The following is a 26933-nucleotide window of genomic DNA, read 5'->3' as shown; positions in this document are numbered from 1 at the left end:
GTGATATACTTTCACATTACTGGGCTAGAAACCGGAGAGTAGACTTACTGAATTAACACACAAGGGTGTGTTTCACGTTTGAAGGTAATGTCTACCCTCTTTCAGAATGACTCTACCATCTTAATCCCTTCCAGCTACATGTGAGCCTGTCAGTGATTTTATGCCTTTTTCTGTATGGGTGTGTAGTAGTGGTGTCCATGTGCAAATGATTCTGTGTATTTTTCCTGTATGCAATTTATTTATGGAGGATCCATTTCCACTCTTTAACAGCTTTGTTCCTTCTTTTTTAAATTTATTTCCTCTTTTATTTAAAATAGATTCTTTTCTCACTTACTATACTCTGATTAGGATGTCCCCTCCCTCTACTCTTCCCAGATCCTCCCCATCTTCCCTCCCATTTGGATCCACTCCCTTTCTGTCTCTCATTAACAAAGAAAAGGCTTCTGAGAGAGAATATTAAAATATAGCAAAGTAAAATATAAGATAAAAATTTTAAACTATCACATCAAAGTTGATTAGAACAAACCAGTGAAAAAAAAGAAAACAAGACAAGGAACAAGAATCAGAGACCAACTCAATCACACTCTGAGGAATCCCATAAAAACACTAAACTTGAAGCCATAATCTATACACTAAGGTCCTGGTGCAGACCTGTTCAGGCCTTGTGCTGGCCGGCTGCTTCAGTCTCTGTGAGTTCACATGAGCTTTGAGCATGTCAGTTTAGAGGGCCTTGCTTTCTTGGTGTCTTCCATCTCCTCTGGCTCCTACAGTGAATCTTTCTTCTCTTCTGCAGGGTTTCCTGATCTCTGATGGGAGGCATTTTAGAGACATCCCATTTAGAGTTGTGTTCCAAGGTCTCTCACGCTCTGTGTAATACCCAGCTGTTGTGGTAAATTTAAAGGGTATGGCCAAATAAATGTTTATTATTAGGATATAATTATTATGGCGGTATTATATAACCCACTATCAATCAAATAAAGACACAGACACCTGTTGTATTTGATATAAAAGCTACTTTATAACATAGAGTTTACCTGCCCTATCTTTATCACTGCACTTCTTGTAGATAGAACAAATTTTGGGTCAAAGATTTGTGGGTGTGTTGGTGTTCACCTCCATTCACTGGGAGTCCTTCTTGGCTACAGGAAATGGCAACTTGAGGCTCCAAATCCCTTGCTGCAAAGAATCTCAGCTAGGGTCACCCCCATAGACTCCAGGGAACCACGTCCATTCCAAAGATGCCCACAACACTGATTTCTGTTCTGTCTCCCAGCCCTCCCCATACCTGATCCCCAGCCCCATATCCCTCCTCACCTCTCATCCACCCAGTACCCTCCCTCCAACTACTTCAGATGTCTATTTCATTTTCCCTTCTGAGTGATAGTCAAGCATCTTCCCTTGGGTTCTCTTGTTACTTAACTTCTTTGGGGTCTGTGGATTTTAGCATGGTTATCCTGTACTTTATGGCTAAATCCACTTATAAGTGCATACATACCATGCACAATGAGAATTTTGATTAAAAAAAAACAGTTATGTTATGTTACTATGTTTTTGCTTTAATCCCAGGTATGGGATACAGATCTGCTTCAGGATGTCCACAACAGCTCACTATAATGTGTCTTTTGCTCTGCCATGGGGTGTGATTTCTGCCGACTACAGAGAGTTTAACTCTTGGAACTCTTGAGAGGGTATAAATGGGAAATCTTGAAAGGGCCTGCAGCTACTGTTCTCACTGCTGCTCCCGCTCCCTGTTGAGATGTCCTGCTGCTGCCTTTGCTGCTGCTTTTGTTTTAAAGTCTCTAGTTTGCTGGTTTGCTGGACTGCTGGGTATCCTGACCAAGGACCCCTTTCAGCAGGAAGGAATTCTAAAGAAACGTATGCCCCCTTTGCCCTTCTAATGTTCTTTCTCTCCACCAAGTGTATGGGGTTGGAAGGAATAAGAGTTGGATGAGAGGCAGAGATATTAGGACCAACTTACATAGATTTTTAAAATACTATAAGCGTGCATATCTTACTGGGTCTGGGTTACCTTACATAGGATATTTTCTAGTTGCACCCATTTGCCTGCAAATTTCATGATGTTCTTGTCTTTAATAGCTGAAATGTATTCCATTCTTTGGATGAGGGACATTTTGGTTGTTTCCAGTTTCTGCTATTACAAATAAAGCTGCTATGAACATAGTTGAGCAAATGTCTTCGTTGAATGGTGGAGCTTCCTTTGGGAAGCTTCTTTGCCCAGGAGCAAGATAGCTGAGTCTTGGGGTAGAACTCTTTCCAATCTGAGAAACAGTCAGATTGATTTCAAAAGGGTTGTACAAATTTGTACTCCAACCAGCAATGGAGGTGTGTTCCCCTTGCTCCACATCCTCACCAGCATGTGCTGTCACCTGAATTTTTGATCTTATCCATTCTGACAGGTATAAGAGGGAATCTCAGAGTTGTTTTCATTTGCATTTCCCTGATGCCTAAGGACACTGAATATTTCTTTAGAGGCTTCTTGGCCATAAGTGATTCTTCTGTTGAGAATTCTCTTTAGTTCTGTACTCCATTTTTATCTTGGGTGATTTGGTTTCCACCTTCTAGTATGTTCTTCACTTTCTTTCTTCAATGACTTGAAGTTTTTTTTATACAAGTCATTCACTTGTTGGGTTAGAGTTATCTCAACATATTTTATCTGATTAGAGGCTATTGTGAAAGTTATTTTCCTGCTTTCTTGTCCTTTGTATGTAGGAAGACAACTGATTTATGTGAGTCACTTTTGTATCCAGCTCCTTTGCTGAAAGTGCTTATCAGCTGTAGTTTTCTATGGAGTTTTTCATGTCACTTGTACACATTATCATATCATGTGCAAATACAGGAACTTTTTTGCACTTTTTAATTTTTTATTTTTTTACAATTTATTCAATATATATCCTAGCTGAAGTCCCCTCCTTCACCTCTTCCCAATCCTATCCTTCCTCCTTTTCCCTCCTATCCCGTTCCCTTAGTCCACTGAAAGGGACTCCTTGTGAAGCTCCTGTACTCTCCCTGTCCTTCTATCCATGTTTCTTCCATAAGACTCTGTGCACTCTGCCCAAGTCTGTGAGTTTCAGCACATGCATCGATCCTTTGTTGGGCGGAGCCTTTCAGAGGAACCTCAATAGAAGAATCCCATCCTGTTCCCTCTCTTCCACCACTTCTGGGGTCTATCCTGTTTACCATTCTGAATGAGATTTAAGCATATCTCTAGGGTCCTCCTTGTTGTTTAACTTCTCTAGGTCTGCAGATTTTAGTATGGCTCTCTCATATGGCTAATATGTTCTCATAAGTGAGTGTACACCTTGTGTGTCTTTCTGTTTCTGGGTTACTTTGCTCAGGATGATCTTTTCTAGTTCCATCCATTTGCCTGCAAATTTCATGATTTCCTTGTGTGTTAATAGCTGAGTAGTATTCCATTGTGTAAATGTGCAACAATTTCTGTATCCATCCCTCTGTTGAGGTGGTTTCCAGATTCTGGTTATTACAAATAAAGCTTCTATGAACATAGTTGAGCAAATGTCCTTGTTGAACAGTGAGGCATCTTTTGGGTATGTACAAAGGAGTGGTATAGTTGAATCTTGAGGTAGTGCTATTCCCAGCTTTCTGAGAAAGTGCCAGATTTATTTCCAAAGAGGTTGTACAAGTTTAAACTCCCACCAGCAATGGAGGAGGGTTCCCCTTTCTCCACATCCTCTCCAGCACGTGTTATCACTTGAGTTTTTGATCTTAGCCATTCTGACAAGTGTGAAATGGAATCTGAGAGTTGTTTTGATTTGCATTTCCCTGGTAACTAAGGATGTCGAGCATTTTTTTTAAATGTTTCTCTGCCATTCAATATTCCTTGGTTGAGAATTCTATTCAGATCTGTATCCCATCTTTTAAATTAGATTACTTGGTTTATTGGTGTCTAATATCTTGAGTTCTTTATATATTCTGGACATTACCCTCTATAGGGTTGGTGTAAATATGTAGGGTTCTTGAAGATCCTTTCCCAATCTGTAGGCTGTCATTGTGTTTTGTTGACAGTGTCTTTTACTTTACAGAAGCTTTTAAGTTTCCTGAGGGCCCATTTATTAATTGTTGGTCTTAGAGCCTGTTGCTGTTGGTGTTCTATTTAAGAAAATTCTCTCCTGTGCCAATGAGTTCAATCTCTTCCCCACTTTTTCTTCTAATAGATTTAATGTGTCTATTTATTTATGTTGAAGTATTTGATCCACTTAGACTTCAATTTTGTGCAGGATGATAGATATGGGTCTATTTGCATTTTTCTACATGTGACCATCCAGTTAGACCAGCACCATTTGTTGAAGATGTTGTCCTTTTTCCATTGTATGCTTTTGGCTTCTTTGTCAAAAATCAAATGTTCATAGTTGTGTAGGGTTTTTTTTTGGGGGGGTCTTTAATTTGATTCCATTGATCCACCAGACTATTTCTATGACACTACCATGGGGTTATTATTACTGTTGCTTTATAATACAACTTGAGATTAGGGATGGATGTACCTCCAGAAGATCTTTTATTGTACAGTATTGTTTTAGTTATTCTGGGGATTTTGTTTTTTCATATGAAGCTGAGAATTTTTCTTTCAAGGTCTGTAAAGAATTGTGTTGGCATTTTGATGGGAATTGCGTTGAAGTTGTAGATTGCTTTTGGAGGGATGGCCACTTGTACTATGTTAATCCGACTGATCCATGAGCATGGGAGCTCTTTCCATCTTCTAATATCTTCTTCGATTTCTTTCTTCGGAGACTTGAAGTTTTTTTTCATACAAGTCTTTGACTTGCTTTGTTAGAGTGTCACCAAGATGCTTTATGGTTTTGTGAAAGGTGTTGTTTCCCTAATTCCTTTCTCAGCCTGTTTGTCTTTTGTATACAGGACAGCTACTGATTTTTTTTTTTTTTTAGTTAACTTTGTATCCAGCTACTTTGGTGAAGGTGCTTTTCAGCTGTAGGAGTTGCCTGGTAGAATATTTGGGGTCATCCGTGTATACTATCATATCATCTGCAAATAGTGATACTTTGACTTCTTCATTTCTGGTTTGTATCCCCTTGATCTCCTGTAGTTATCTTATTGCTCTAGCCAGACTTCAGGTACTATGTTGAAGAGATACAAAGAGAGTGGCAATCTTGCCTTTTTCCTGATTTCAGTGGAATTGATTTGTTTCTCTCTGTTCAGTTTGATGTTGGCTATAGGCTTGTTGTATATTGTCTTTACAATGTTTAGTTATGTGCCTTGTATCCCTGATCTCTCCAAGACTTTAAACTTGAATGAGTGTTGGATTTTATCAAATGCTTTTTTTGACATCTAAGGAGATGATCATGTTTTTTTTTTTCTTTCAATTTCTTTATCTGGTGGATTACATTGATGGATTTTTATATAGCCTCTGTATGTGTTCCATGAAACCTACTTGGTCATAGTAGACAATATTGTGGTGTTCTTAGATTTGGTTTGCGAGTATTTTATTGAGTCCTTGTGTATCAATTTTTATAACAGAAATTGGTCTGAAATTCTCTTTTTTGTTGGGTCTTTGTGAGGTTTAGGTATCAAGGTGACCGTGGACTCATAGTTGAGTTGGGTAATGTTCCTTCTGTTTCTATTTTGTGGAATAGTGTGGAGACTATTGGTATTAGCTCTTCTTTGAAGGTCTGGTAGAAAGAATTCTGTGCTGAAACCATCTGTCCCTGGGCTTTTTTTGGATGGGAGACTTTTGATGACTGCTTCTATTTCCTTATAGAATATAGAATTATTTACTTTATTTACCTGATCTTTATTCAGTTTTGGTAAGTGGAATCTATCAAGAAAATGCCCATTTCGGTTAGATTTTCAAATTCTGTGGTATATAGGCTTTTGAAGTAAGACCTAATGATTCTTTAGATTTCTTCATCTTCTGTTGTCATTTCCTCCTTTTCATTCAGAAATTTTCTTGATTTGGATAGTCTCTGTCTGTCTTTTAGTTAGTTTGGCTAAGGGTTTGTCTATCTTGTTGATTTTCTAAAAGAACCAGCTCTTAGTTTCATTGATGCTTTGAATTGTTTTTATTTCTACTTTATTGATTTCAGCCCTGAGTTTGATTATTTCTGCTCCTCTTGGTTATGTCAGGTGTGCGTTTAAGTTGCTTATAAGGGATGTTTCAAATTTCTTTATGAAGGGATGTTTCAAATTTCTTTAGAGGTGTTATGAACATTTCTGTTAGCACTGCTTTCATTGTGTCCCATAATTTTGGGTATGTTGTGCCTTCACTTTCATTGAATTCTAGGGAGTCTTTAATTTCTCTCTTTATTTCTTTCCCAGCTGTCATTGAGCAGAGAGTTGTTCGGTCTCCATGTATGTTTAGGCTTTTTGTTATTTCCATTGTTGTTGAGGTACATGGTTGTCTGATAGGATACAGGAATTATTTCAATTTTCTTGTATTTGTTAAAGCTTGCTTTGTGACAAATTTTATGGACTATTTTGGAGAAGGTTCTATAAGGTGCTGAGGAGATATATTCTTTTGTGTTTGGGTAAAAAGTTCTGTTGATGTCTGTCAGGTCCATGTGATTCCTGACATCTGTTAATGTCATTGTTTCTCTGTTTAGTTTCTGTTTCATGGACCTGTCCTTTGGTGAGAGTGGGGCGTTGAAGTCTCCCACTATTAATGTCTTTGGATTTATGCATGGTTTAAGCTTCATTAATGTTTTTACAAATGTCAGTGCCCTTGTATTTGGGGCATAGATGGTCAGAATTGAGATGTCATCTTGGTGGAATTTTCCTTTGATGAATGTGAAGTGTCTTTCCTCATCTCTTCTGATTAATTTTGGTTGAAAGTCTATTTTATTAGATATTTGAAAGCTTCTTGGTTCCCTTTGCTTGGAAAACCTTTTTCAAGCCCTTTACCTTCAGGTAATGTCTATCTTTGTGGCTGAGGTGTGTTTCTTGTATGCAGCAGAATGTTGGGTCCTGTTTACACATCCATTCTGTTACTATGTGTCTCTTCTTTAAGAGTTGAGTCCATTGATGTTGAGATTACCGATCAGTGACTGTTAGTTCCTTTTATTTTGATATTGGTTGTGGTAGTGTATTTGTTTACTTTTATTTTTGCTGTAGTCAAGTTATTTATTTCCTGTAATTTCCATCGTGTAGTTAGTCTTCTTGGGTTGCATTTTTCCTTCTAGTATCTTCTGTTGGGCTGTAACTTTGGGAAGGTACCTTTTTTTTTTCAATGCAGTTTGTTCAGGAACCTTGAACAATCATCTGGCCCTGGGGAAAGCCAGCCCACAGCTTAAATAGCCTCTGGGTAGCCAACCCCAGCATGCCACGTGGGCAATGCAGATAGGTCCACATACATGGAAGCAAGCCAGATCCTCAGCCTTAGCCAAATGTGGAGTTGTTCGTGACAGAGAGCACTCACCATTGGGAAGGTGGAAAGCGGAAACCAGCTCCATCTTTAAGGCGCAGCATTACGCAGCTCTCTACAGTTCCCCCTTTTTGTTTTAGACGCATCAGGCAAGAGTAGAGGTCTGATCTCTGATATTAGAAATAAATTGGGACTTTGTACCGATGTTCATTTAGGTGTCATCCACCCAAAGAGCATCAGACCCATCCGATAGGGAAGGTACCTCTTAAATTTATTTTTGTTGTGGAATATCTTGTTTTCTCCATCTATGATGATTGAAAGTTTTGCTGGGCATAGTAGTCTGTGCTGACATCTGTGTTCACTTAGAGTCTGCATGACATCCGTCCAGGTCCTGCTGGCTTTCATAGTCTCTGCTGTGAGGTCAGGTGTGATTCTGATAGGTTTGCCATTATATGTTACTTGGCCATTTTCTCTTGCAAATTTTCACATTTTTTTTCTTTGTTCTATATATTTAGTGTTTGGGTTGTTATATGGCAGGAGGATTTCCTTTTCTGGTCTAATCTATTAGGTGTTCAGTAGGCCCCTTGTATGCTTTCAGGCATCTATTTCCTTAAATTGGGGAAAGTTTCTTCCATGATTTTGTTGAAAGTATTTCTTGGCTCAGAAACAGGAAAATTCTTTTTCTTCTATTCCTATTCTTAGGTTTTATCTTTTCATGGTAACATTGATTTCTTGGCTAATTTATGTCAGGAATTTTTTTAGATTTAACATTTTCTTTGCTGGATACATCATTTTCTTCTATTGTACCTTCTACACCTGAGATTATTTCTTCCATCTCTTGTATTCTGTTGAAAATGCTTACCTTTGTAGTTCTTGTTTTCTCCTTTAAGTTCTTCCTCTCCAGGATTTTTCAGTTTGTGTTTTCTTTAATGTTTCCATTTCCATCTTCAGATCTTGAACTGTTTCATTTCTTTCACCTATTTGTTTATATTTTTCTGTCTTTATTTCAATTCTTTCCCCTGTTTGTTTGAACTTTTCTCTATTTCTTTCATTTCTTTCAGTGATTTAAATAATTCCTCTCTAAAGGCAACAATCTGTTTGACTCTATCTTCCTGAATTTCTTTACAGATTTTATTCATTTCCTCTGTTATCATCTTCATAGCATAGATTTAGGGTCATTTTCTTGGGTTTCACTTGCCTTAGTATATCCCAGGCAGGTTGACCTTAGATAACTGGTTCTGGGGATGCCATATTGCTTTGCTTTTATTAATTGTGTTTTTGCACTGGTATTTACCATCTAGATGTCTCAGGTGTTGGCTGGAAGTTTCTGGGACCTATTGGAGTCCTGGGCTGTAGGGATGGCAAGGATAATCTCCTGGGCAGGAAGCTGGTTGTACCCGAAGGAGCCCTCCTCAAAATGGTGTATGGCTGGTAGTTCTTAGAGAATTGCTACAACTCTTTTAATATGTATAATCCTTGGGCAAACTGGAGTCCTCAGGGGCCCAGGAGGTCTCATCTCACCAGGGGAAGAACTGAAGACAGCTGCCCAGTCACTGACTTTCTTGCTCTGAGGTTCATGAGCTACAGCTGCTCAGTCAGTGTGCTCAGACACTACTGTTGCTACATGCAGCCCTCTTGAAGAACCATCAATTCCAGTTGATGTTCTCCCAAGGGAAATAGGATGACCTTTGGAGAAGCCTCTGGGGCTGTTCCCATGGCTCCCAGACATCAGTAGTCTGAGGTTGGAGCTATGTGCTCCAGTACCCAGAGGGTATTCTCTGGCCTGTGAGTACAGCACACAGGCATGTGGCTAGGACTCCCATCTTGGATCCACTCCTCCTCAGATGATTTCTGTCTTTTGTCTTTAAGAGAAACATTGTTGTTTAATGCTAAAGCTTAGCACACTCCAGCACCAGGACTGGCATGGAGTCAAAGCAGCAGGAATGGCTGGGTGACACCATAGAGCCTCACATGGCCAAGAGGATGAGGACAGCGACCATCAAACAGAAGAGCCCCATGGCCTCAAACAGAGTGAAGCCCAGAATGGCATAGGAGAAGAGCTGCTGCTTGAGAGACAGGTTCCTGGCATAGACAATAATCAACCTACCAAACACTGTTCCAGTGCCAGCCCTTGATCCAGCCACACCAACTGTGGCAGCCCAAGCACCAATAAATTTGGCTGCTGTGTCAATGTCCCAGGAAATAACACTGGTCTGGAATTCCAGCTGTTAAGGTGGGGTGTCTGGTCGACTCAGGAGGAAGGCAGACACAGGTCTGATTAGACCCCTGTTCAGGAGTGGATCAGAACTAGAGAAATGAGCAGTGGCTTGGTGGTCTGCACTTTTCAATCTGCACTCCCACTCCCTGCAGCCCCTGATCAGCCCACAGCACTCTCCCTGCTCAAGGTGACCTCTTCAGTTGATTTCCATGTTATCAAAGTCACCTTTGGCCCGCATAACTTGGCAAATTTGCAGAAGAGTGTGACAAAAGCAACCACGCACACTGCTAGTGTAAGACTGTTTCCCTCACTGGAAAAATGTCACTCATGATACCTCACAGCAGTCATTGCCTGCTCTCTGCTCCCTGGCTACCACTTGCTGGATTTCTCACTGAACAATTTGGGAAATACATAAAATTTAAAAACATCAGAGCGCTGGCTATCCTATCATGGAAAAGGAATCATGTATGACTGGTCCTGTTACTAGGTGCAAGTTATTCAAGCATTTTGTCACTTGGTTAACAGTGACATTTCATATATGCACATAGAACATTTACCCACTCCCCAGCTCTTGCTCACCTGAGTGACCTGACTTCCACTACTTTTAATCGAGCTCTTAGGAACTTTCTCAAACACAGGTTTTTGAGATCAACATTCTCTTTTCATTGGGCTAAAGAACTGAGATCAGAATGGCTGAATCATTTAACACACCTGTGTTTAACTTTATTTTTACTCTACATTTACTAATACATTTACTTTGACATTCTTTGGAGAAATACGTGGAGAAACCAACAAAGTGGACGTTCATTTACATGATTTCTTATCCTCATTACTTTAAACATATCTGTGAGGAGGATTTGCTTAGCATGCCAAGAAAAAAATCATTCTTTAGGTGTGCCCCATGCTAAGGAGAGGGACGATTAAAGCATTACCTAGTGACCATACAGAAGTCTTTTTTTTTTTTACTGTTAAACCAATATTTATTTATTTATTTATTTTTCTTTTTTTATTACTTTATTTATTTTTTATTTTTTTTTATCAGTTACATTTTATTAACTCTGTATCCCAGCCGTGTCCCGATCCCTCATTCCCTCCCAGTCCCTCCCTCCCTCCCTCATCTCCACCGTGCTCCTTTCCAAGTCCACTGATAGGGAGGACCTCCTCCCCATTCATCTGATCCTGTTTTATCAGGTATCTTCAGGACTGGCTGCAAAGCCCTCCTCTGTGGCCTAACAGGACTGCTCCTCCCTTCGGGGGTGGGGAGACCAAAGAGCCAGTCATTGAGTTCCTGTTAGAAGTAGTCCTTGTTCCCCTCACTTTGGGAAACCAATTGGTTACTGAGCTACCACAGGCTACATCTGAGTGGAGGTTCTAGGTTATATCCATACATGGTCCTTGGTTGAATGTCAGTCTCAGGAAAGACCCTGTGCCCAGATATATTTGGTCCTTGTGGAGCGCCTATCCTTTCCCCATCAGACTAACTCCCCTTCTTTCTTATGATTCCCTGTACTCTGCCAAAGGTTTGGTCATAAGTCTTTGCTTTGAAAACACTGCTAGTTAGAGTCTTTCAGATGCGCTCAGTAGACTCCTGTCATACGTTCAATGCACATCCCATCTGTCTTTCTAAATGAGGATTGATCATCTCACCCCATGTCCGCTCAATTGATTATCATTTTTAGGTGTATAGATTTCATTATGTTTATCATATCTTATAGGTCTATATAAGTGAGTATATCCCATGTTTGTCTTTCTCCTTCTGGGATATTTCACTCAGAATGATCTTTTCTAGATCCCACCATTTGCCTGCAAATTTCATGATTTCTTCCTTTTTGATTGCTGAGTAGTATTCCATTGTATAAAAATACCACAATTTCTGTACCCATTCCACCGTTGATGGACATCTGGGTTATTTCCAGGTTCTGGCTATTACAAATAAAGCTGCTATAAACATGGTTGAGCAAGTATCCCTTTTGTGTACTTGAACAAACTTTGGGTATATACCTAGCAGTGGTATAGCTGGGTCTGGAGGAAGCACTATTCCTATTTGTCTTAGAAAGTGCCAGATAGCTTTCCAGAGTGGTTGTACCAGTTTACATTCCCACCAGCAGTGGAGGAGGGTTCCCCTTTCTCCACAACCTCTCCAGCATGTGTTGTCGCTTGAGTTTTTCATCTTGGCCATTCTGATGGGTGTAAGGTGATATCTCAGGGTCGTTTTGATTTGCATTTCCCTGATGGCTAATGAGGATGAGCATTTCTTTAAGTGTTTTTCTGCCATTCGATATTCCTCTGTCGAGAATTCTCTGTTTAGCTCTGTTCCCCATTTTTCAATTGGATTACTTGGATTGCTGCTTTTCAGCTTCTTTAGTTCTTTGTATATACTGGATATTAGTCCTCTGTCAGATAAAGGGTTAGTGAAGATTCTTTCCCAATCTGTAGGCAGTCATTTTGTTTTGATGACGGTATCCTTTGCTTTACAGAAACTTTTCAGTTTCATGAGGTCCCATTTATTGATTGTTGTTCTTAGAGCCTGTGCTGTTGGTGTTCTGTTCAGGAAGTTGTCTCCTGTGCCAATGAGTTCTAGGCTGTTCCCCACTTTTTTTTTCCAATTGATTTAGAGTATCTGGTTTTATGTTGAGGTCCTTGATCCACTTTGACTTTAGTTTTGTGCAGAGTGATAAATATGGATCTATTTTCATTTTTCTGCATGTAGATATCCAGTTGGTCCAGCACCATTTGTTGAAGATGCTGTCTTTTTTCCATTGAATGGATTTGGCTTCTTTGTCAAATATCGATTATTCATAGGTGTGTGGATTTATTTCTGGGTCTTCTATGCGGTTCCATTGATCCTCCTTTCTGTTTCTATGCCAATACCATGCAGTTTTTATTACTGTTGCCCTGTAGTACAGCTTGAGATCAGGAATGGAGATACCTCCAGATGATCTGTTGTTGTACAGGATCATTTTGGAGATTCTGGGTTTTTTGTTTCTCCATATGAAGCTGAGAATCTTTTTTTCAAGGTCTGTAAAGAATTGAGTTGGTATTTTGATGGGAATTGCATTGAATCTGTAGATTGCTTTTGGCAGTATGGCCATTTTCACATTGTTAATCCTACCAATCCATGAGTACGGGAGATCTTTCCATCTTCTGATATCTTCTTCGATTTCTTTCTTCAGAGACTTGAAGTTTTTCTCAAACAGGTCTTTCACTTGCTTGGTTAGAGTCACACCAAGGTACTTTATGTTATTAGTGGATATTGTGAAGGGTGTTGTTTCCCTAATTTCTTTCTCAGCCTTTTTGTCTTTGGTATATAGGAGGGCTCATACAGAAGTCTTGAATCATATAAACTCAGAGATTCAGACCAGATGAACAGAAATTAAACTGTACATGTAAAAATGATAATGGGCAGGAGGAGAAGAGAGAACAAGAGACAGTCAGGAAGAGAGAGAGAGAGAGCAAGGAGAAGTGGGGCATCACATTGATGTGGAGGCAAGGCTTTCAGATTAGCATGTGGTGTTTCCTCTGTAGAGCAAGATGGTCTGAGCAAGAGAAGCTTCAGTCGCAGTCCGGACACTGGAAAGGTTTGATTCCAGTATGTTTTCAGAAATGTCTTTTTGCTTCATCCTACAGAGCAAACTTCCATATGCAGCCTTTCCAGGTGCATTTGTAGGGCTTTTCTCCTGTGTGAGTTCTGTTTGCTTTCAGGTGTGAGCTCTTAGTGTAGACTTTGTTGCATTCATCAGGGTTGAGCCTGTGGATGGCTGAAGAATGGTTCTCTTGCAACAATGATTGCCGGGTGGACACTGAGTTTAATAATGGGGATGGCATTTATTTCAGGATAATAGTCTGTGGTTTGTGGTTCAATTACATGCACTATTTTCGGGTTTTTGTTGTGTTGTTTTTTTGTTTTTTGTTTTTTGGGTTTTTTTTTTTGGTGGTGGTGGTGGTGTTTTTGTTTTGCTTTGTTTTTGTAATATGGGCTTCTCAGATGATTCAGTAACAGGTAATTGCATGCTGCCATTTGAAATGTCCATCTCTTCTGACATGGAGACCATGAGCAGCTGCTGGAGCGTGGCTAGTACACATAAAAGGGACAGTCTGCGCTGTGAAGGGCTGGATGACTGGGAGGATGATTTCCTCAGCCTGTCATTTCCTTTTCTCGAGGGACTGAGAGTAGGGAGAGCAGCAGCCAATAAGGGCTGGGACCAAAGCCCAGACAAGAGTGCCTTAGAGCAGCTATGCTGAAAAAGGAGTAAGCGTTGATAGAGAAAGGCATGCCTACGTCATGCTTGGAGAAACAGAAAATCAGTGAGGAAGAAGCTCTGCAGTGCTAGGCTACAGGTCTTTAGATTGCTGCGGTCTGGAAATACTGAGCATAGGCAAATTCTCAGACTACAGACTTATTTTGATCCAAGCATCACTTCCTCTAAGAGATCAGCTGGGCATTGTGGGAGCTCCTAATCCTGTGCTCTTTGGTGTTTCCCACACAGGGCTGTTTGTGATTATTAAACTTCCACCCTAGACCTGTGTCTTCAGCTTTATCGTAGACTCTGAGAGCCCAGGCACAGAGTGCTCAGTGTTTGAGTGAGTGGGGCCCAATTAAATATTTCTTAAGTGGAGGACAGGAAATGGCTCAATGGAAAAAGGAACTTTCAAAAGGCCAGAGGCCTTAAATGGATTTCCCCCTACCCACATAGCAGAAGGAGAGATCTGACTGGCAGAAGACTGGCACACATGTATCCCGCATGTGTGCCATGGCATTCTCACATACATATAAACATGTACAAAATAAAAAATAAACAGGAGATAATTAAACCTGTTTCTCGACTGGGTAGAGGAGTATGAAGGTGATCTCAGCAGGAGCTGGCTAAAGGAGGAAATACAATATGGAGGAGGAATGAATAGGGAATGTGATTTAAAAACTGTCAGGGTTGCAGTGTTTTAGAGAAATAGCCATATGTGGAGGGGTCTGTGTAGATCCTAAGATCACTGAAATGGTCACATCTGAGCTCTTCCTCTCTGGATATCTTGAATATGTGGCTACTCAGAGAATCCCTCCTGGCATCCTCAGTCACAGATTTTTCTTTCCCGACCTCCTCAACAACACTGACATGTGGGCAGAGAGTACAAGGACAGTGATCATGGTTTAAACTAATTTAGGTTGAACAATATAGCAGAGATACTTCAGATGCCATGATAAGGCTGTCTAGGAGGCCAAAGAACAGGAACAAAGATTGCTTTGCCTTGTCTGCTGGCCAGCTCTTCTTTGGCAATAAGAACATTGCCCCACCCTGCCGAGGCTCCTGCCTACTTGATTTTAGGTCCAAATTCCTGCCTAGGCAAGGCCCATACATTTTGTTTCCTGCCCATGACACACAGCTATCCTGGAGCAACACGGACTCAGACAGAGGAGCTGACCATGACACTGTACAGACTTCCTGGCTGGCTGAATGCTGTAGCCTGTGGCGTCCTGCTTCTCTCTCTGCACGTGGAAGGTGAGACTCCTTAAGTGAGCAATGAGGAACAGGGTCAGAGCTGCCCAGTTCCTAAGAGTCAGCAGCTTAGCCTGTGGGGGGGGAGGCTCCAGAGAGGGAGGAGCTGGTAAAGATGGCAGATAAATGGGTGGGAATTGAGTGCCTCCCAACCAACCACCAGAGCCCACAGAGTGAGCCCTGCAGCACACAGATGGTCAGAGATGCCTACGGAGACCCCATATCCAAAGAAGCCACTGTGGTGTAAGAAGGTCTGAAGAGCACTGGACCTGCCAGTTAGGGGAAAGGGAGCAAAAGGGACATTTCCCTCCTCTGTGTGTGACGGCACCTGCTACAGTCCTTTGTGTGCTGGTGAAAAATAACACAGCCATGCTGCCGAGTGGCTCTGAGTTATGTCTCCTTGTTACCCATAGTTATGCTCTACTACCATTCAAAAGGACTCTGAGCAATGTCCCTGGCTTTGGGGAGATGAAGAAACTCCTACTCCCACATCCCACACCTGAACCTCCATACCCCAGATTCCCTTCCCTGTGAACCCTAGTGAAAATGAGGTGGAAAACATCAGTGTAGTGGCTGCTGCCTGGACAAAACTAACCCTCATGTAATTTCTCCACCCACAGGCCAGGACTCAGCCAGCCCCATCAGGAACACACACACAGGCCAGGTTCAAGGCAGCCTTGTCCATGTGAAAGACACTGACATTGCTGTCCATACCTTCCTGGGAATTCCCTTTGCCAAGCCACCTGTTGGACCCCTGCGCTTTGCACCTCCTGAGGCCCCTGAACCATGGAGTGGTGTAAGAGATGGGACCTCATACCCAGCCATGTAAGTTTAGGACAGAAGATATTCAACTCTGAGCTCTGTGCCAAAATGAAATCCTTCCTTCATTTCAACCCCAGGGAAGTTTCCTGTCTGTGATATGTAGTTTGCCATGCATTTTAAGATTCATGACTAAGTGTTTTAGTAGAACTTGTTCTCCAGGTTCCTGGGACAAAGTTCAGTTCCTATAGGCATTAATCTCTCAGTTTGGCAGTGAGAAACAGATGTAAACAGTTTCCAGATTCAAATTGTGCCAAGTGATATCTGCCACATAGGAGAGGTCTATGGACAAGGGTCAGTATCAACACATTAACCAGTAAGAGCCCAGAGTCAAGTATCATGTACTATGTAAGTCCTTGGCAATTCCATTCTCTGCATTCTCTGAGACAACCTACAGAGCTAAGTGCCAATGTTAAAATAAACATATAACCTTCCTCTGGAGATTACATGAAATGTGGAGGTACCCAGAGTTTCTGGACAGAGTGAAGGAAATCCCACTAGTCTTTGGGACATTGTTGTCCACTGAGTCCCATAGTGCCTGTGTAGGCATAGCACCATAGTATCCATGTATCTGTATTTTGTTTCTTGGAACTTTGACAAAATACCTGGTAAAAGCAGTTTAAGACAGAACCACTTTATTATGGGTCACATATTACCATGAAACAAGGGGAAATTTTAAGGGAATGAATCACATCACATCTTTAACTGGGACCCAAGATCAAAGGATGCATACCTACCCCCTAATGGTCAGTTTTATTCTCTGCTCAGACAATTCAGGAACACCTTCCTAGGGAATGATGTCTCTCATGGTAGGAAATGGTAGGAAATGGTAATCATCACATTTAGCAGAATAAAGAAAATCCCCATAGGCTAACACGATCTAGACAATCCTTCATTGAGACTATATTCTCTGGTGATTCCACGCTGTTTCAAGGTGAAAATCAAACCTAACCATGTAAAGTCATGTTTTCTTCCCGCACCACAGATCCCAAAATAACAACTCTGAGGCTTAAATACATTTCCAAAAGCCTAGGCCAATATAGCTAGGCTGACTTGTTTATAACTAATATCCCAGTAATTCTATTCTTAGTTCTGTCAAGCAGCTGGTTAATACTGCCATATGGCCATCTTCTTCACAATCCAGGGACAAATCTCCTGCCTCTTACTATCTCCCAGAGTTCCCCTCTCTCTAGAACTCCTACCTCTTTATTTCCTGCCTCAGCTGACAGTCCGTTACTTTTTATTGACAGCTGATGCTTCTATAAAGATACAAGAAATTCCTTCTACATAACCATCTCATCAAACTGTAGACAGTATGAGGAAAAGCAGTGACTGTCACTTCATGCAGGAATTCATTCTCATAGAGCCTCCTAGATTTCTCTAGACCCCAGATTCAGAAAGAATAAAATATATGCCTGCACCCAAGTGCAGCCCTCTCTGGAAATTGGGCCCTCCTCCAGCTTTTCCTGAGCCTTTAGCATTTATCTTGGCAGGAAAGAGCTTTAGAAAGGAATCATGCATTATCAGAACATCTTGGAGGGAAGTGAATTGGGGTGTCTGAGAGAAAATCTGAACTAAGACCAAACATCTCTTGTATTAACTGTCTTCCATTGTCACCAGGTGTCTACAAAATGATATGATGGATTCAGAGGCTCTGAAGATGATGAAACTGAGCATGCCTCCCGTCTCTATGTCTGAGGACTGCTTGTATCTCAACATCTACACACCAACGCATGCCCACGAAGGTTCTAACTTGCCTGTGAGAGATGGGCCATGGTCACCTGGGTGGGAGTGGAGATGTCTTTTCAGGAAGATTAGAAAGCACAAGAACAACTGAGTTCTGCTGCAGTGTAGACCCTGGCCAGAAGCCTTTCCCTAGTGGGTCTAAGAAGGCCTTCTCACCCATGGTTGGCAGCTGGACCCGGGGTGTGGGACACTGAGCAATGGAAATTTGAGAAGGCAGAGTTTGTGTTCTATGCACTAACTTGGGATTTTCTCAACAATCTTGAGTCCTAGAGACCAAACCATGTGTCGAAGGGCTGAACACTGAGACGAGTCGGATTTACAGAATAGGATATTGGTTATGCCAATGACAGTTGATGATCATTTTTATTCATGAATCAGAAGAAAGCAAGAAAGAAGGAAGGAAGGAAGGAAGGAAGGAAGGAAGGAAGGAAGGAAGGAAGGAAAACACTTGGGGAAACACCCTTCTCCACACTTTTGTTTGAGAGTGTTAATGACATAACTCTGGACTTAAGCCAAAGCTGAGATTCCCAGTGAGACGGTGGGGCTTGGAAATACACTGATGGTACTGTGGTCCCTCCTCTGTGGCCTGGGTCTAAGATGCTGAGGAGTCCTGTGTGTGTATTTAGCTGTACAGACACAAAGCAGCCGTAACCTGGCAGGCAGCTCCACTTGATCTTATGCTGGCTAGAAGCTTCTTGGATTCTCTCTTGACTTCCCCAGGTGATGGTGTGGATCCACGGTGGTGCTCTGGTTATAGGCATGGCTTCCATGTATGATGGATCCATGCTGGTAGCTACTGAGGATGTGGTGGTGGTCGCTATCCAGTACCGCCTGGGAGTCCTGGGATTCTTCAGGTGAGCCTGGGGCCGAGCTGTAATTTAGGAGCTGAGAAGAACCTAGACATATCTAAAATTCCTCTTCCTTCAACTTCTCAGCACTGGAGACCAGCATGCTAGAGGCAACTGGGGCTACCTGGACCAAGTGGCCGCCCTTCGCTGGGTCCAGCAGAACATCGCCCACTTTGGAGGCAACCCTGACAGGGTCACTATTTTTGGCGAGTCAGCAGGTGGCACAAGTGTGTCTTCACATGTTGTGTCCCCCATGTCCCAAGGACTGTTCCATGGTGCCATCATGGAGAGTGGAGTGGCTGTGCTCCCTGGTCTCACCTCCAGCTCCTCTGAGGTGGTTTACAGTGTGAGTGTACTCTACCCCTGACCTATTGTCTTAGCACTCACTGTGTAGAACTCTGGAAGTGTGCTCAGTAGGTAAAATGACGACTGCAGGAGGTAATTTCTCTTCAGTACTTTCCTAAAGACACAGTGTTTAGAACCCTTACCTCCACACCCCTGTGCAGTGCTTATTCAAGGTGTATAATCAAGAGGGTTTAGGGGGGGGGTCAGAGGAATTGTTTGCTTGGTTGCTGGGTTTTGTTTTGTTTTACTGAACCTGTGTAACAGTTCAGCAAGACTATACATAGAAACTCCCATCATTGGCAAAAAACCAGTATGCATGAGTTTGAGAGATGGTTCAAGAGGCAAGAGAGCTTGCTGTGCTGCTGTGAGAGGATCAGATCAATTTCCCAGAACACACATGGCTAGGTGTGGTGTTTCTTGTCTTTAATCCAGATGTTCCTATGGAGAGAAGGGAGGCAGAGGCAGGAAAATCTTTGGAAAGTTAGAGAGCAGCTAGACTGGTTTGGGCTTCATTAGAAAGACAGACCAATTTCATACTAGGTGGAAGATAGGTGAGAAGATGGGGTAGAGTGGGGAGAGGTCAGTGTCAATACTGAGCAACAGTAAAATGGAAACATTTTTGTTCTTGCTCCATCTCACACACATTACACAACATGGTATACCATTTAGAGCCAATGACACCATCTTGGGACTAGGAAAACTTCTCTGCCTGGAAGACAGTGTCATCCTGTTCTCTTTACAGATAGTGGCCAATCTATCTGGTTGTGCAGCTGTGAACTCAGAGACCCTGGTGCACTGCCTAAGAAGTAAGAGTGAAGCAGAGATTCTGGCTATTAACAAGGTTAGCAGAACTGTGTGGCTTGGAAGGTGGCAGATGGCAAGGTGTATTATAGGGATTCTTCATTTCTATGAACAAATTGCCTAATCTCCATGGCTAGCAGCAATGCCAACATAAGCTAATCTAAGTGTAAGGTCTCCTCAGGGGTGAGATGATGAAGTTGTGGAAGGATAAGTATATTGAGGCAAAGTGGAAAGCGGGAAAGTCTGGAGACATTCAGTGGGAATCAGAAAACACAAATGATTAACCTTCTGCACTGACTTTGAATGCCCCTCAGGTCTTCAAGATCATCCCTGCTGTGGTGGATGGGGAGTTCCTACCCAAACATCCTCAGGAGCTGTTGGCCTCTGATGATTTTCACCCTGTCCCCAGCATCATTGGTGCCAACAATGATGAGTATGGCTGGTCAATTCCCATGGTGAGGCTTCTTTCTATTCTTCTGGGAGCCTAGGACTGATAGTGGGCAATGGGAACTCAGAGATTCATTGATCCATATCCATGACAAGCCATTCTTACACACCCAGATCATGGGCTCTGCACAAAAAATAAGGGAAATAACCAGAGAGACCCTGCCAACTATTCTGAAGAACACAGCAGCCAAAGAGATGGTAAGAGTCATGGGGGCACTGTCAGAACTGTGAGGACTCCTATCTAACGTTAACAGATGGCATCCCCAGATGTGCATGTGTGTGGTGTATTGTGCCTGTATATCTGAGGTCACTCAAAGCTCCCCACTACCCCTGTATACCAGACCTCATCTGCATTCCCTCATCATAACGAGGTTGCCTGCCCATCTTAATAACTACCTAACCTTATTCTTTCTCATCACAATGTGGTAGATGCTGCCTCCTGAGTGTGGTGATCTACTCATGGAAGAGTACATGGGAGACACTGAGGACCCCCAGACCCTCCAAATTCAGTATATAGAGATGATGGGGGACTTCATGTTCATGATCCCTGCACTCCAAGTAGCACATTTTCAGCGTGAGTACATCTGTAACAAGGTTGAGGGAGACAACTCAGAGCTTAGGTTCCAGCTGAGGTAGGTAGTGTCCAAGCTTGACCTGTGTCTGGAACAGATATCTGTTTCCAAATGACTGAGAAATCTTATGGTGAATGTCATAGAGTGACATCTTATCTGGGTGCAGATGAGGAAACTGCTGAATGATTGCTTGTGACTTGCCCTAACTACTCCCAGGAAGTGGGAAGAGTCATGATTTAACAGTGGGCTTTCCCACAGGCGAAACTGTTGTGATTTCAGATAACTTTAGATCAACATATCTTGTCAAGTGTGTGAAGGGACAGTTCTGGGTGAAGCTCCACCATATCTCCACATGTCCTCACCCCAGGTTCCCATGCTCCTGTCTACTTCTATGAGTTTCAGCATCGGCCCAGCTTCCTCAAAGATGTCAAGCCACCCCACGTGAAGGCTGACCATGGGGATGAAGTTTTCCTTGTCTTTGGATACCTACTCTCTGGCATAAACTGTGAGTCCTCATTGAGTTCCTTGAGCTCAATTTGGGTCCATTATGTTTTTCATTATGGAAACCTGAAGAATGGATGAGTTCTTAATCCAGTTGAAAGAATCAAATCTTTCAAGAAAGACAGAACCCAGTGTGCACTATCTCACATCCATCTCAAAACCTATATTAGATTTTAATCTCAACCTTTCTTAATCTACCTTGTGTTATTGGTAATAAGAAAGCAACAGAGCAAAGATGAACCTGGTTGAATCCAACTAGAGACTTAGACCCTGGATGGTGGGGGAGGGAATGAGGGAACCAGCCCAAGAGTCCAGATTTGAATGATAGCTGGCATGGTGAGTGTGAAGTACGAATGGGCAGCTGCATGAAGGGACTGGGACATGGGCACTCGTCCTTCTCTCTTCAGTTCCTCACACCGAGCAGGAGGACCTACTCAGCAGAAAGATAATGAAGTACTGGGCCAACTTTGCACGGCACGGGTGAGAGGATGCCCCTCCCTCAACTTCTGCAAGGGTGGATCACTGTCCAGGACTCTCTTTGTGTGGGGTGGGCTCCTCAGCATGCATGGTCCTTTATTACATAAAGAGTTTTCCCTTCTTAAAGCAGATATTGGCAAGCAGTTTACCACATAGCCAGTCACCACACAAGCACAGGTGCACTTGTTTACACACACACACACACATACACGGCATACTTTTTATATGTTTGTTACTATTTATCTTTCAGTGACCTGGTGTGTGGGTCACAGTATTGTGATAACACTCTTTAGTTTTTGCCTTTTAGAAGAAGGCAGAAAACAGGCCATGTGGGACAATAGCCTTGGAATTGAAAATAGTTGGTCACACTTACATCCCTATATAAGGACATAAGTCCCATCAGTCCCCTTAAAACCCTGGACTACTTTGCTCACTGTCCTGAGCCAAATTAGGATCAAGTGACCTCACCTTCACTGCTGGGTGACATGTCCACAGGAACCCCAACAGCGAGGGTCTACCTTACTGGCCCATGTTTGACCATGAGGAGCAGTACCTGCAACTGGACATCCAGCCTGCTGTGGGCCGAGCCCTGAAGGCTAGAAGACTGAAGTTCTGGACCAAGACTCTGCCCCAGAAGATCCAGGAGCTAAAGCAGGCTCAGGAGAGGCACAAAGAGCTATAGTGCCTTGTGTGAAGAAAGGCAAGTGAGCTTCATGCCTGAGGTTTGGAAAGCATTTGTTTTTGGTTTTGTTTCTGGAAAGCTTTTTGATGTTGCCATATAATCATTCCTAACCTATACAGTTACCTTTTTACCAGTTTATATGACAAACCTTCTTCATGTCACTCCCTCAAAAAATGCTGCCAATCTCTTGTTAGCTCCACTCAGTAAAAGCTCTTGTAACAATATGGAATGTGAATATGAGAGCCCCAGGGTTCCATAGTCTCCACAAGATCAGGATGCTCTTCCAAATAGATCACAAACTACCAGCAGGTCTGGTGGTAAAGATCTGTGGCCCTGACTATTCAGAAATAGAGACAGGAATATTGCAGGAACCTAGTAGTTCCATATCAGCTTGAATAACATAGTAATGCCTGTATCTCAGGAGCAGAAATAATCATCAGTTGGGTAACTTGCAAAGAGCAGAAATGTATGTAAAGTTGTATAGTGTGAACAAATGAACTTGATCCACACAGGCTTCTAGGGCACAGCTCTTAGACCTCTCTGACGTCAGCCACAGAGCATGCCAGCCTCTGAAAACCTCTATGCAGATTGTCCCTATAGAGGAAATCTCATCTGTTTCCCTTCCAAATTGCAATTGTCTACTTTTGTGAGAAACTGAACTCGCTATGTCAATAGACACCTCAAGCAAGGCCAGGAGTGGGGGTGGACCAGCAGGCCCAGGTGGGCTTTCTCTAACAATGAATTTGTTCTTATGCCCAGGGATTCTGAAGACTCTGTGAAATCTACACTTATGTGAATATACCACATCTGTGAAGAACGTTGGCTCCATGTGTGTCCTAGAGATGATTTTTGAGAGAAAAGAATGCCTGGGCATGTAGAGCAGAAGAGATATCTGTCCCTGGTACCCTGATGGCTTCTCCATGTACGGAAATAATTTCTTGCCTTTAAATCCTAATAAAACATTCTGATTTCTTGATCACACTCACCTTTCATGATATTCCATATGATTATGTCATTTTTGCCCTTAATGTTTTCAAGCCCAGTGCTACAAAGCCTATTGGACTTCAGGTCATTTACAATGGTGCCAAAATGTCCTCCATATGTCCTTTTTTCTCCCCAAAGCATTTTCTCAGTCATTAACAGGGTGTGTCTTATATTCTTTAGACCCTGGGATCTCAACATTTTTCTACCTCTGATGAACTTGTTCTTTTTGTTCGCCAGTTTTCCCAGGGCAAAGCCCTTGTGTTTCATTCACTGTACTGAACCCCAGTGTTTAGATACCATGAACTTTGCATGAAAATCAAGACTCCTATGTTTCCTGTTCTGAACACAAGAACACAGATGGGGTGGAATGGTTAGAATAGTTCCACTCCATGTATACCCTTTGTTCCTTTTATTTTCTCAGCACTGCATATCTGTGTCACTTCCATGTTAAGAATCTTATTTGGTATGGAGAGGTCATCTGTTTTGAGACCAGGTCTCCTTTGATAGCCCAGGCTTGGGTCACACAACTTTCCCTCATAAGCAGAGGACCATCCAACGCAATCATACTGAAGAGCTATAAGCCCCAGTACAGGAAAGGCTGTGAAACAACTGGCACCATACAAATGGTCAGAGTGGGTAAGAAATGATGCAGTCATTTTGGCACAGTCTTCTAAGTTAAACAAGTACAGGCTTGCCGCAAGCTCCGCAGTCCCCTGCTATAACTTCATCCGAAGGAATCTAAAATACGTGGCTATACAACAGATGCTTGAAGTGACCTGTAAGGGTTTGGTTAGAAAGTCTGGTGAGCACATGTGTCATGCCAGCATCGGGAAGCTGAAGCAAGAGTGGTAGAGGCCTAGGCCAGCTTGACTGCATATTGAGACATTGTCTCAAAATGAAGAAATACAGAAACCTACATACTATCTCAGCTCATCTTGATCTATTTATTGAGAGCAAGAACTGAAAATAGTCCTGTAAGTCCTGGGCATAATGATAATGATGCTCTTGACCTCAGCTTCCTAGCAGGCCCAACTCATAATGTCCTCACTATAGAGCTGATCTGATAACAGATGCCATAGAGGCAAAGAACACGATCAGACAGGAAAAGGCATGAGGAGACACTTGGCAATTCAAGTAGGCTATGTCAGTGGTAGTAGATTTGCTGAGTGTCAGGACAAGTAGGTGATTAGCTTGCAAAGAAAATGCCAAGCTGTTTTTCTAAATGACTACAGCACTTTGCAGCTCCCCCCCCCCTCAGCCGTGCAGTTGTGAGCACACCAGTGCTTCCATGTTTTTGCCAACACTGACTGTGAAGACAGTTCTGTGGACTCTCGCCCCACACTACAACTATAGCACACTTCAAGAACTGGGAGGGGCAGTTTCACAGCTGTGCCATGCCAGCAGAAACACACAGAGTGAAGCTAAGGGAAAGTCCATTGTGCTGGACTATATATCCTCTAGAACAGTAGGAGCTGAAAAGAAGCAGCCAAGGCCAGGACTCAGGCAGCACTGTCTGAAACTGATCCTTCAGAAATTCAAGTTAGGCTAGGAAGGAGCTCCTAGTCTATAATCTGTGGTGTGCCCTAGCAGGGTTCTCTGGGATTTTGGAACTCCTATTCTTGAGCATGTGTCTTCACCTTTATCACAGGCTCTGAGAGCCATGACAGTCCGAGGGCTGGAATCAGCAGAGGCCTGTTAAATGTCTGTCAAATATATATAAATGAGTGTGAACTTGATCACAGTAGGGACTTGCCAGCAATGTAGCAACAGTACGGGGGTGAGATGAGCAGGGAATGAGCAATTAAAAAGAGCCACATTAAAAAAAAAACACACAGAGAAACGTCCAAATTAAATGGTATTGTGGATCTAATGGACTTGACATGTATACAACATTCTATTTTTGTGTTTACTAAACGAATGCATGCTTCTTGGAAGACCACCAAATGTTCTATAAGTCATATATTAGAACACAAAGAAAGTTTCAACAAATATTTTAAATGGAATTGATTTCTGTTATTTGATTACAACAGAATGAAACTTCCAACAATGAGCAAGGTGGAAAGATGGGGGAGAAATAGAAGTAGGAGGATTTGTGCACTATCAAGAGAGGTGGTTTGCTAGGCCACAGAGGAGGACTTTGCAGCCAATCCTGAAGATACCTGATAAACCATGGTCAGATGAAAAAGGAGGAGATGAGGGAGGAAGGGTGGGATAGGGAGGGGGAGGGATTGGGAGGGAATGAGGGAGCTGGATACAGCTGGGATACAAAGTTAATAAACTGTAACTAATATTAAAAAATGAAAATAGAAGCAGATGATGAAAAATTAAAAAATGAGAGAGGTGGTTCATGCACTATTAAGAGAATCTGAACTGGAGATGTGACAGCAGTGAGGAATAGCCAGAGGTGAGTAGCCTGCACTATTATGGTGATGTCTGGGCTAAAGGCCATGTCTGGATCCATGGCCCTGCCAAATCAGGGGTCTGATGATATCCAAGGACCATATTACCACCAAAGTGGTGGTCTCGGCTGCCAACAGGGTCCATGTTAATGTCCAAAGGCCAAGCTGGGCTGGCTCTGCACCTTGGCAGATGCAGCACTCAGGAGAGGTGGCCCTGCCCTGAGACTGTGTAGCATGGAAAAACTGGCCCTGGTGGCACTGGTGTGAGAGAGCTGGCCACACCCACTGCCTGGGCAGTATAAAGAGCTGACCCCAGTAACTTGGGCACAAGAAAGGTGGCGGACTGCCCAACTCAGCTAAAACCCACACCCACATTCAGGGCTTTGAGTTGGACTACCCCAATATCTGCCTTATCTATGAGCTGCTGGAACAAGTGAAGGGGCCAGTCCTATGGAACTAAAGTGGCAAGATCTCCATGACACAAGACAACAACAGGGTATTCAAGGACAATCCCACACTGAGCCTGTGACTTGGACAGTAACCACGGTGATTCCAGGTTTGGGTTGAGAGTGACAGATATCCACAATGGCTTCAAAGCCCATGCTGGGAAGATCCTAAAAAGGACAAAACCAGCTGGGGAGGCTTTGGCCAGCCTAGTGAACACTGTCTGGTCAGTGTAGTCCTTTTCTAACAGCCACTTTGGCCTACCCCACCAGGCTGCTCAGCCACACACCTATGGGTACAAATCATGCCGGGGTAGGCTGACAACTCATGCTTCCTGTGGTAAAACGTGGTACCTCCCATGACAGCATGGACTCAGGCCTAGGAAGCAATCATGTCCCTGAATCAGTTTCCTGTCCATGTAATATGACAAGCCTTCGGGAGCCTTCTCTGTGTGCAGACTGAGATTCTGGGAGGTAGAGATAGGGACTGGGATCAGAGCTACCAGGTTCTGGAGATCCAGAGAATGGTGGAAAGGACCAGGGAAGGAGATGCAAACAGAAATGGTAGAGGGCATTGTGGGATCTTATGCTACCTACTACTGCTACCAAAGCCTACAGGGGTGGCCCTTGGAGCAAAGAGGGCCAATGATGCCTGAGGACATGCAACACTAAGAACCAGCCCAGAGTGACGGGCCTTTAGGAATGTTGGACATGTAGGTCAGAAGTACCAAGCATGAGGACAGAGGGACTGGTGGGGCACATCCCTTCTTTATGCGGTTGTTGCTATAACAACAGCTGAAGCTGCTACTGA

General features: G+C 42.8%; 1 protein-coding gene and 1 pseudogene across 2 annotated transcripts; one reads left to right on the top strand and one right to left on the bottom strand.

Moving 5' to 3' along the window:
• Window positions 1-13064: 13064 nt before the first annotated feature.
• Window positions 13065-14709, bottom strand: LOC110540320 (Krueppel-like factor 3; annotated as a pseudogene).
• A 179-nt stretch (window positions 14710-14888) lies between these two features.
• On the top strand, window positions 14889-23277 carry LOC110540321 (pyrethroid hydrolase Ces2e-like). Of its 2 annotated transcripts, none has more exons than XM_060392117.1 (13): window positions 14889-15061; window positions 15679-15883; window positions 17498-17636; window positions 18344-18477; window positions 18559-18817; window positions 19559-19657; window positions 19932-20072; window positions 20179-20262; window positions 20494-20638; window positions 21004-21141; window positions 21545-21617; window positions 22110-22336; window positions 23056-23277. In XM_060392117.1, the coding sequence occupies exons 1-12, from the start codon at window positions 14935-14937 to the stop codon at window positions 22294-22296; spliced, it is 1731 nt and encodes a 576-aa protein (XP_060248100.1). In that variant the 5' UTR covers window positions 14889-14934; the 3' UTR covers window positions 22297-22336; window positions 23056-23277. The 2 variants fall into 2 exon arrangements, with proteins under 2 accessions (XP_060248100.1, XP_021482789.1); XM_021627114.2 differs by having other exon boundaries at window positions 14890-15061; window positions 22110-22314.
• The last annotated feature ends 3656 nt before the right edge of the window (window positions 23278-26933 follow it).

The sequence above is a fragment of the Meriones unguiculatus genome, chromosome 10 (assembly GCF_030254825.1).
Source record: "Meriones unguiculatus strain TT.TT164.6M chromosome 10, Bangor_MerUng_6.1, whole genome shotgun sequence".
Lineage (NCBI taxonomy): Eukaryota > Metazoa > Chordata > Mammalia > Rodentia > Muridae > Meriones > Meriones unguiculatus.
The sequence above is the reverse complement of the archived record's forward strand: the minus strand, read 5'-3'. Positions and strand labels throughout refer to the sequence as shown.

Coding starts and splice junctions, on each gene's coding strand:
- LOC110540321 (XM_060392117.1), top strand. CDS start 14,935: ATGACACACAGCTATCCTGGAGCAACACGGACTCAGACAGAGGAGCTG. Junction 15,884..17,497: donor GGGACCTCATACCCAGCCAT/GTAAGTTTAGGA, acceptor CATTGTCACCAG/GTGTCTACAAAATGATATGA. Junction 18,478..18,558: donor GGAGTCCTGGGATTCTTCAG/GTGAGCCTGGGG, acceptor TCAACTTCTCAG/CACTGGAGACCAGCATGCTA.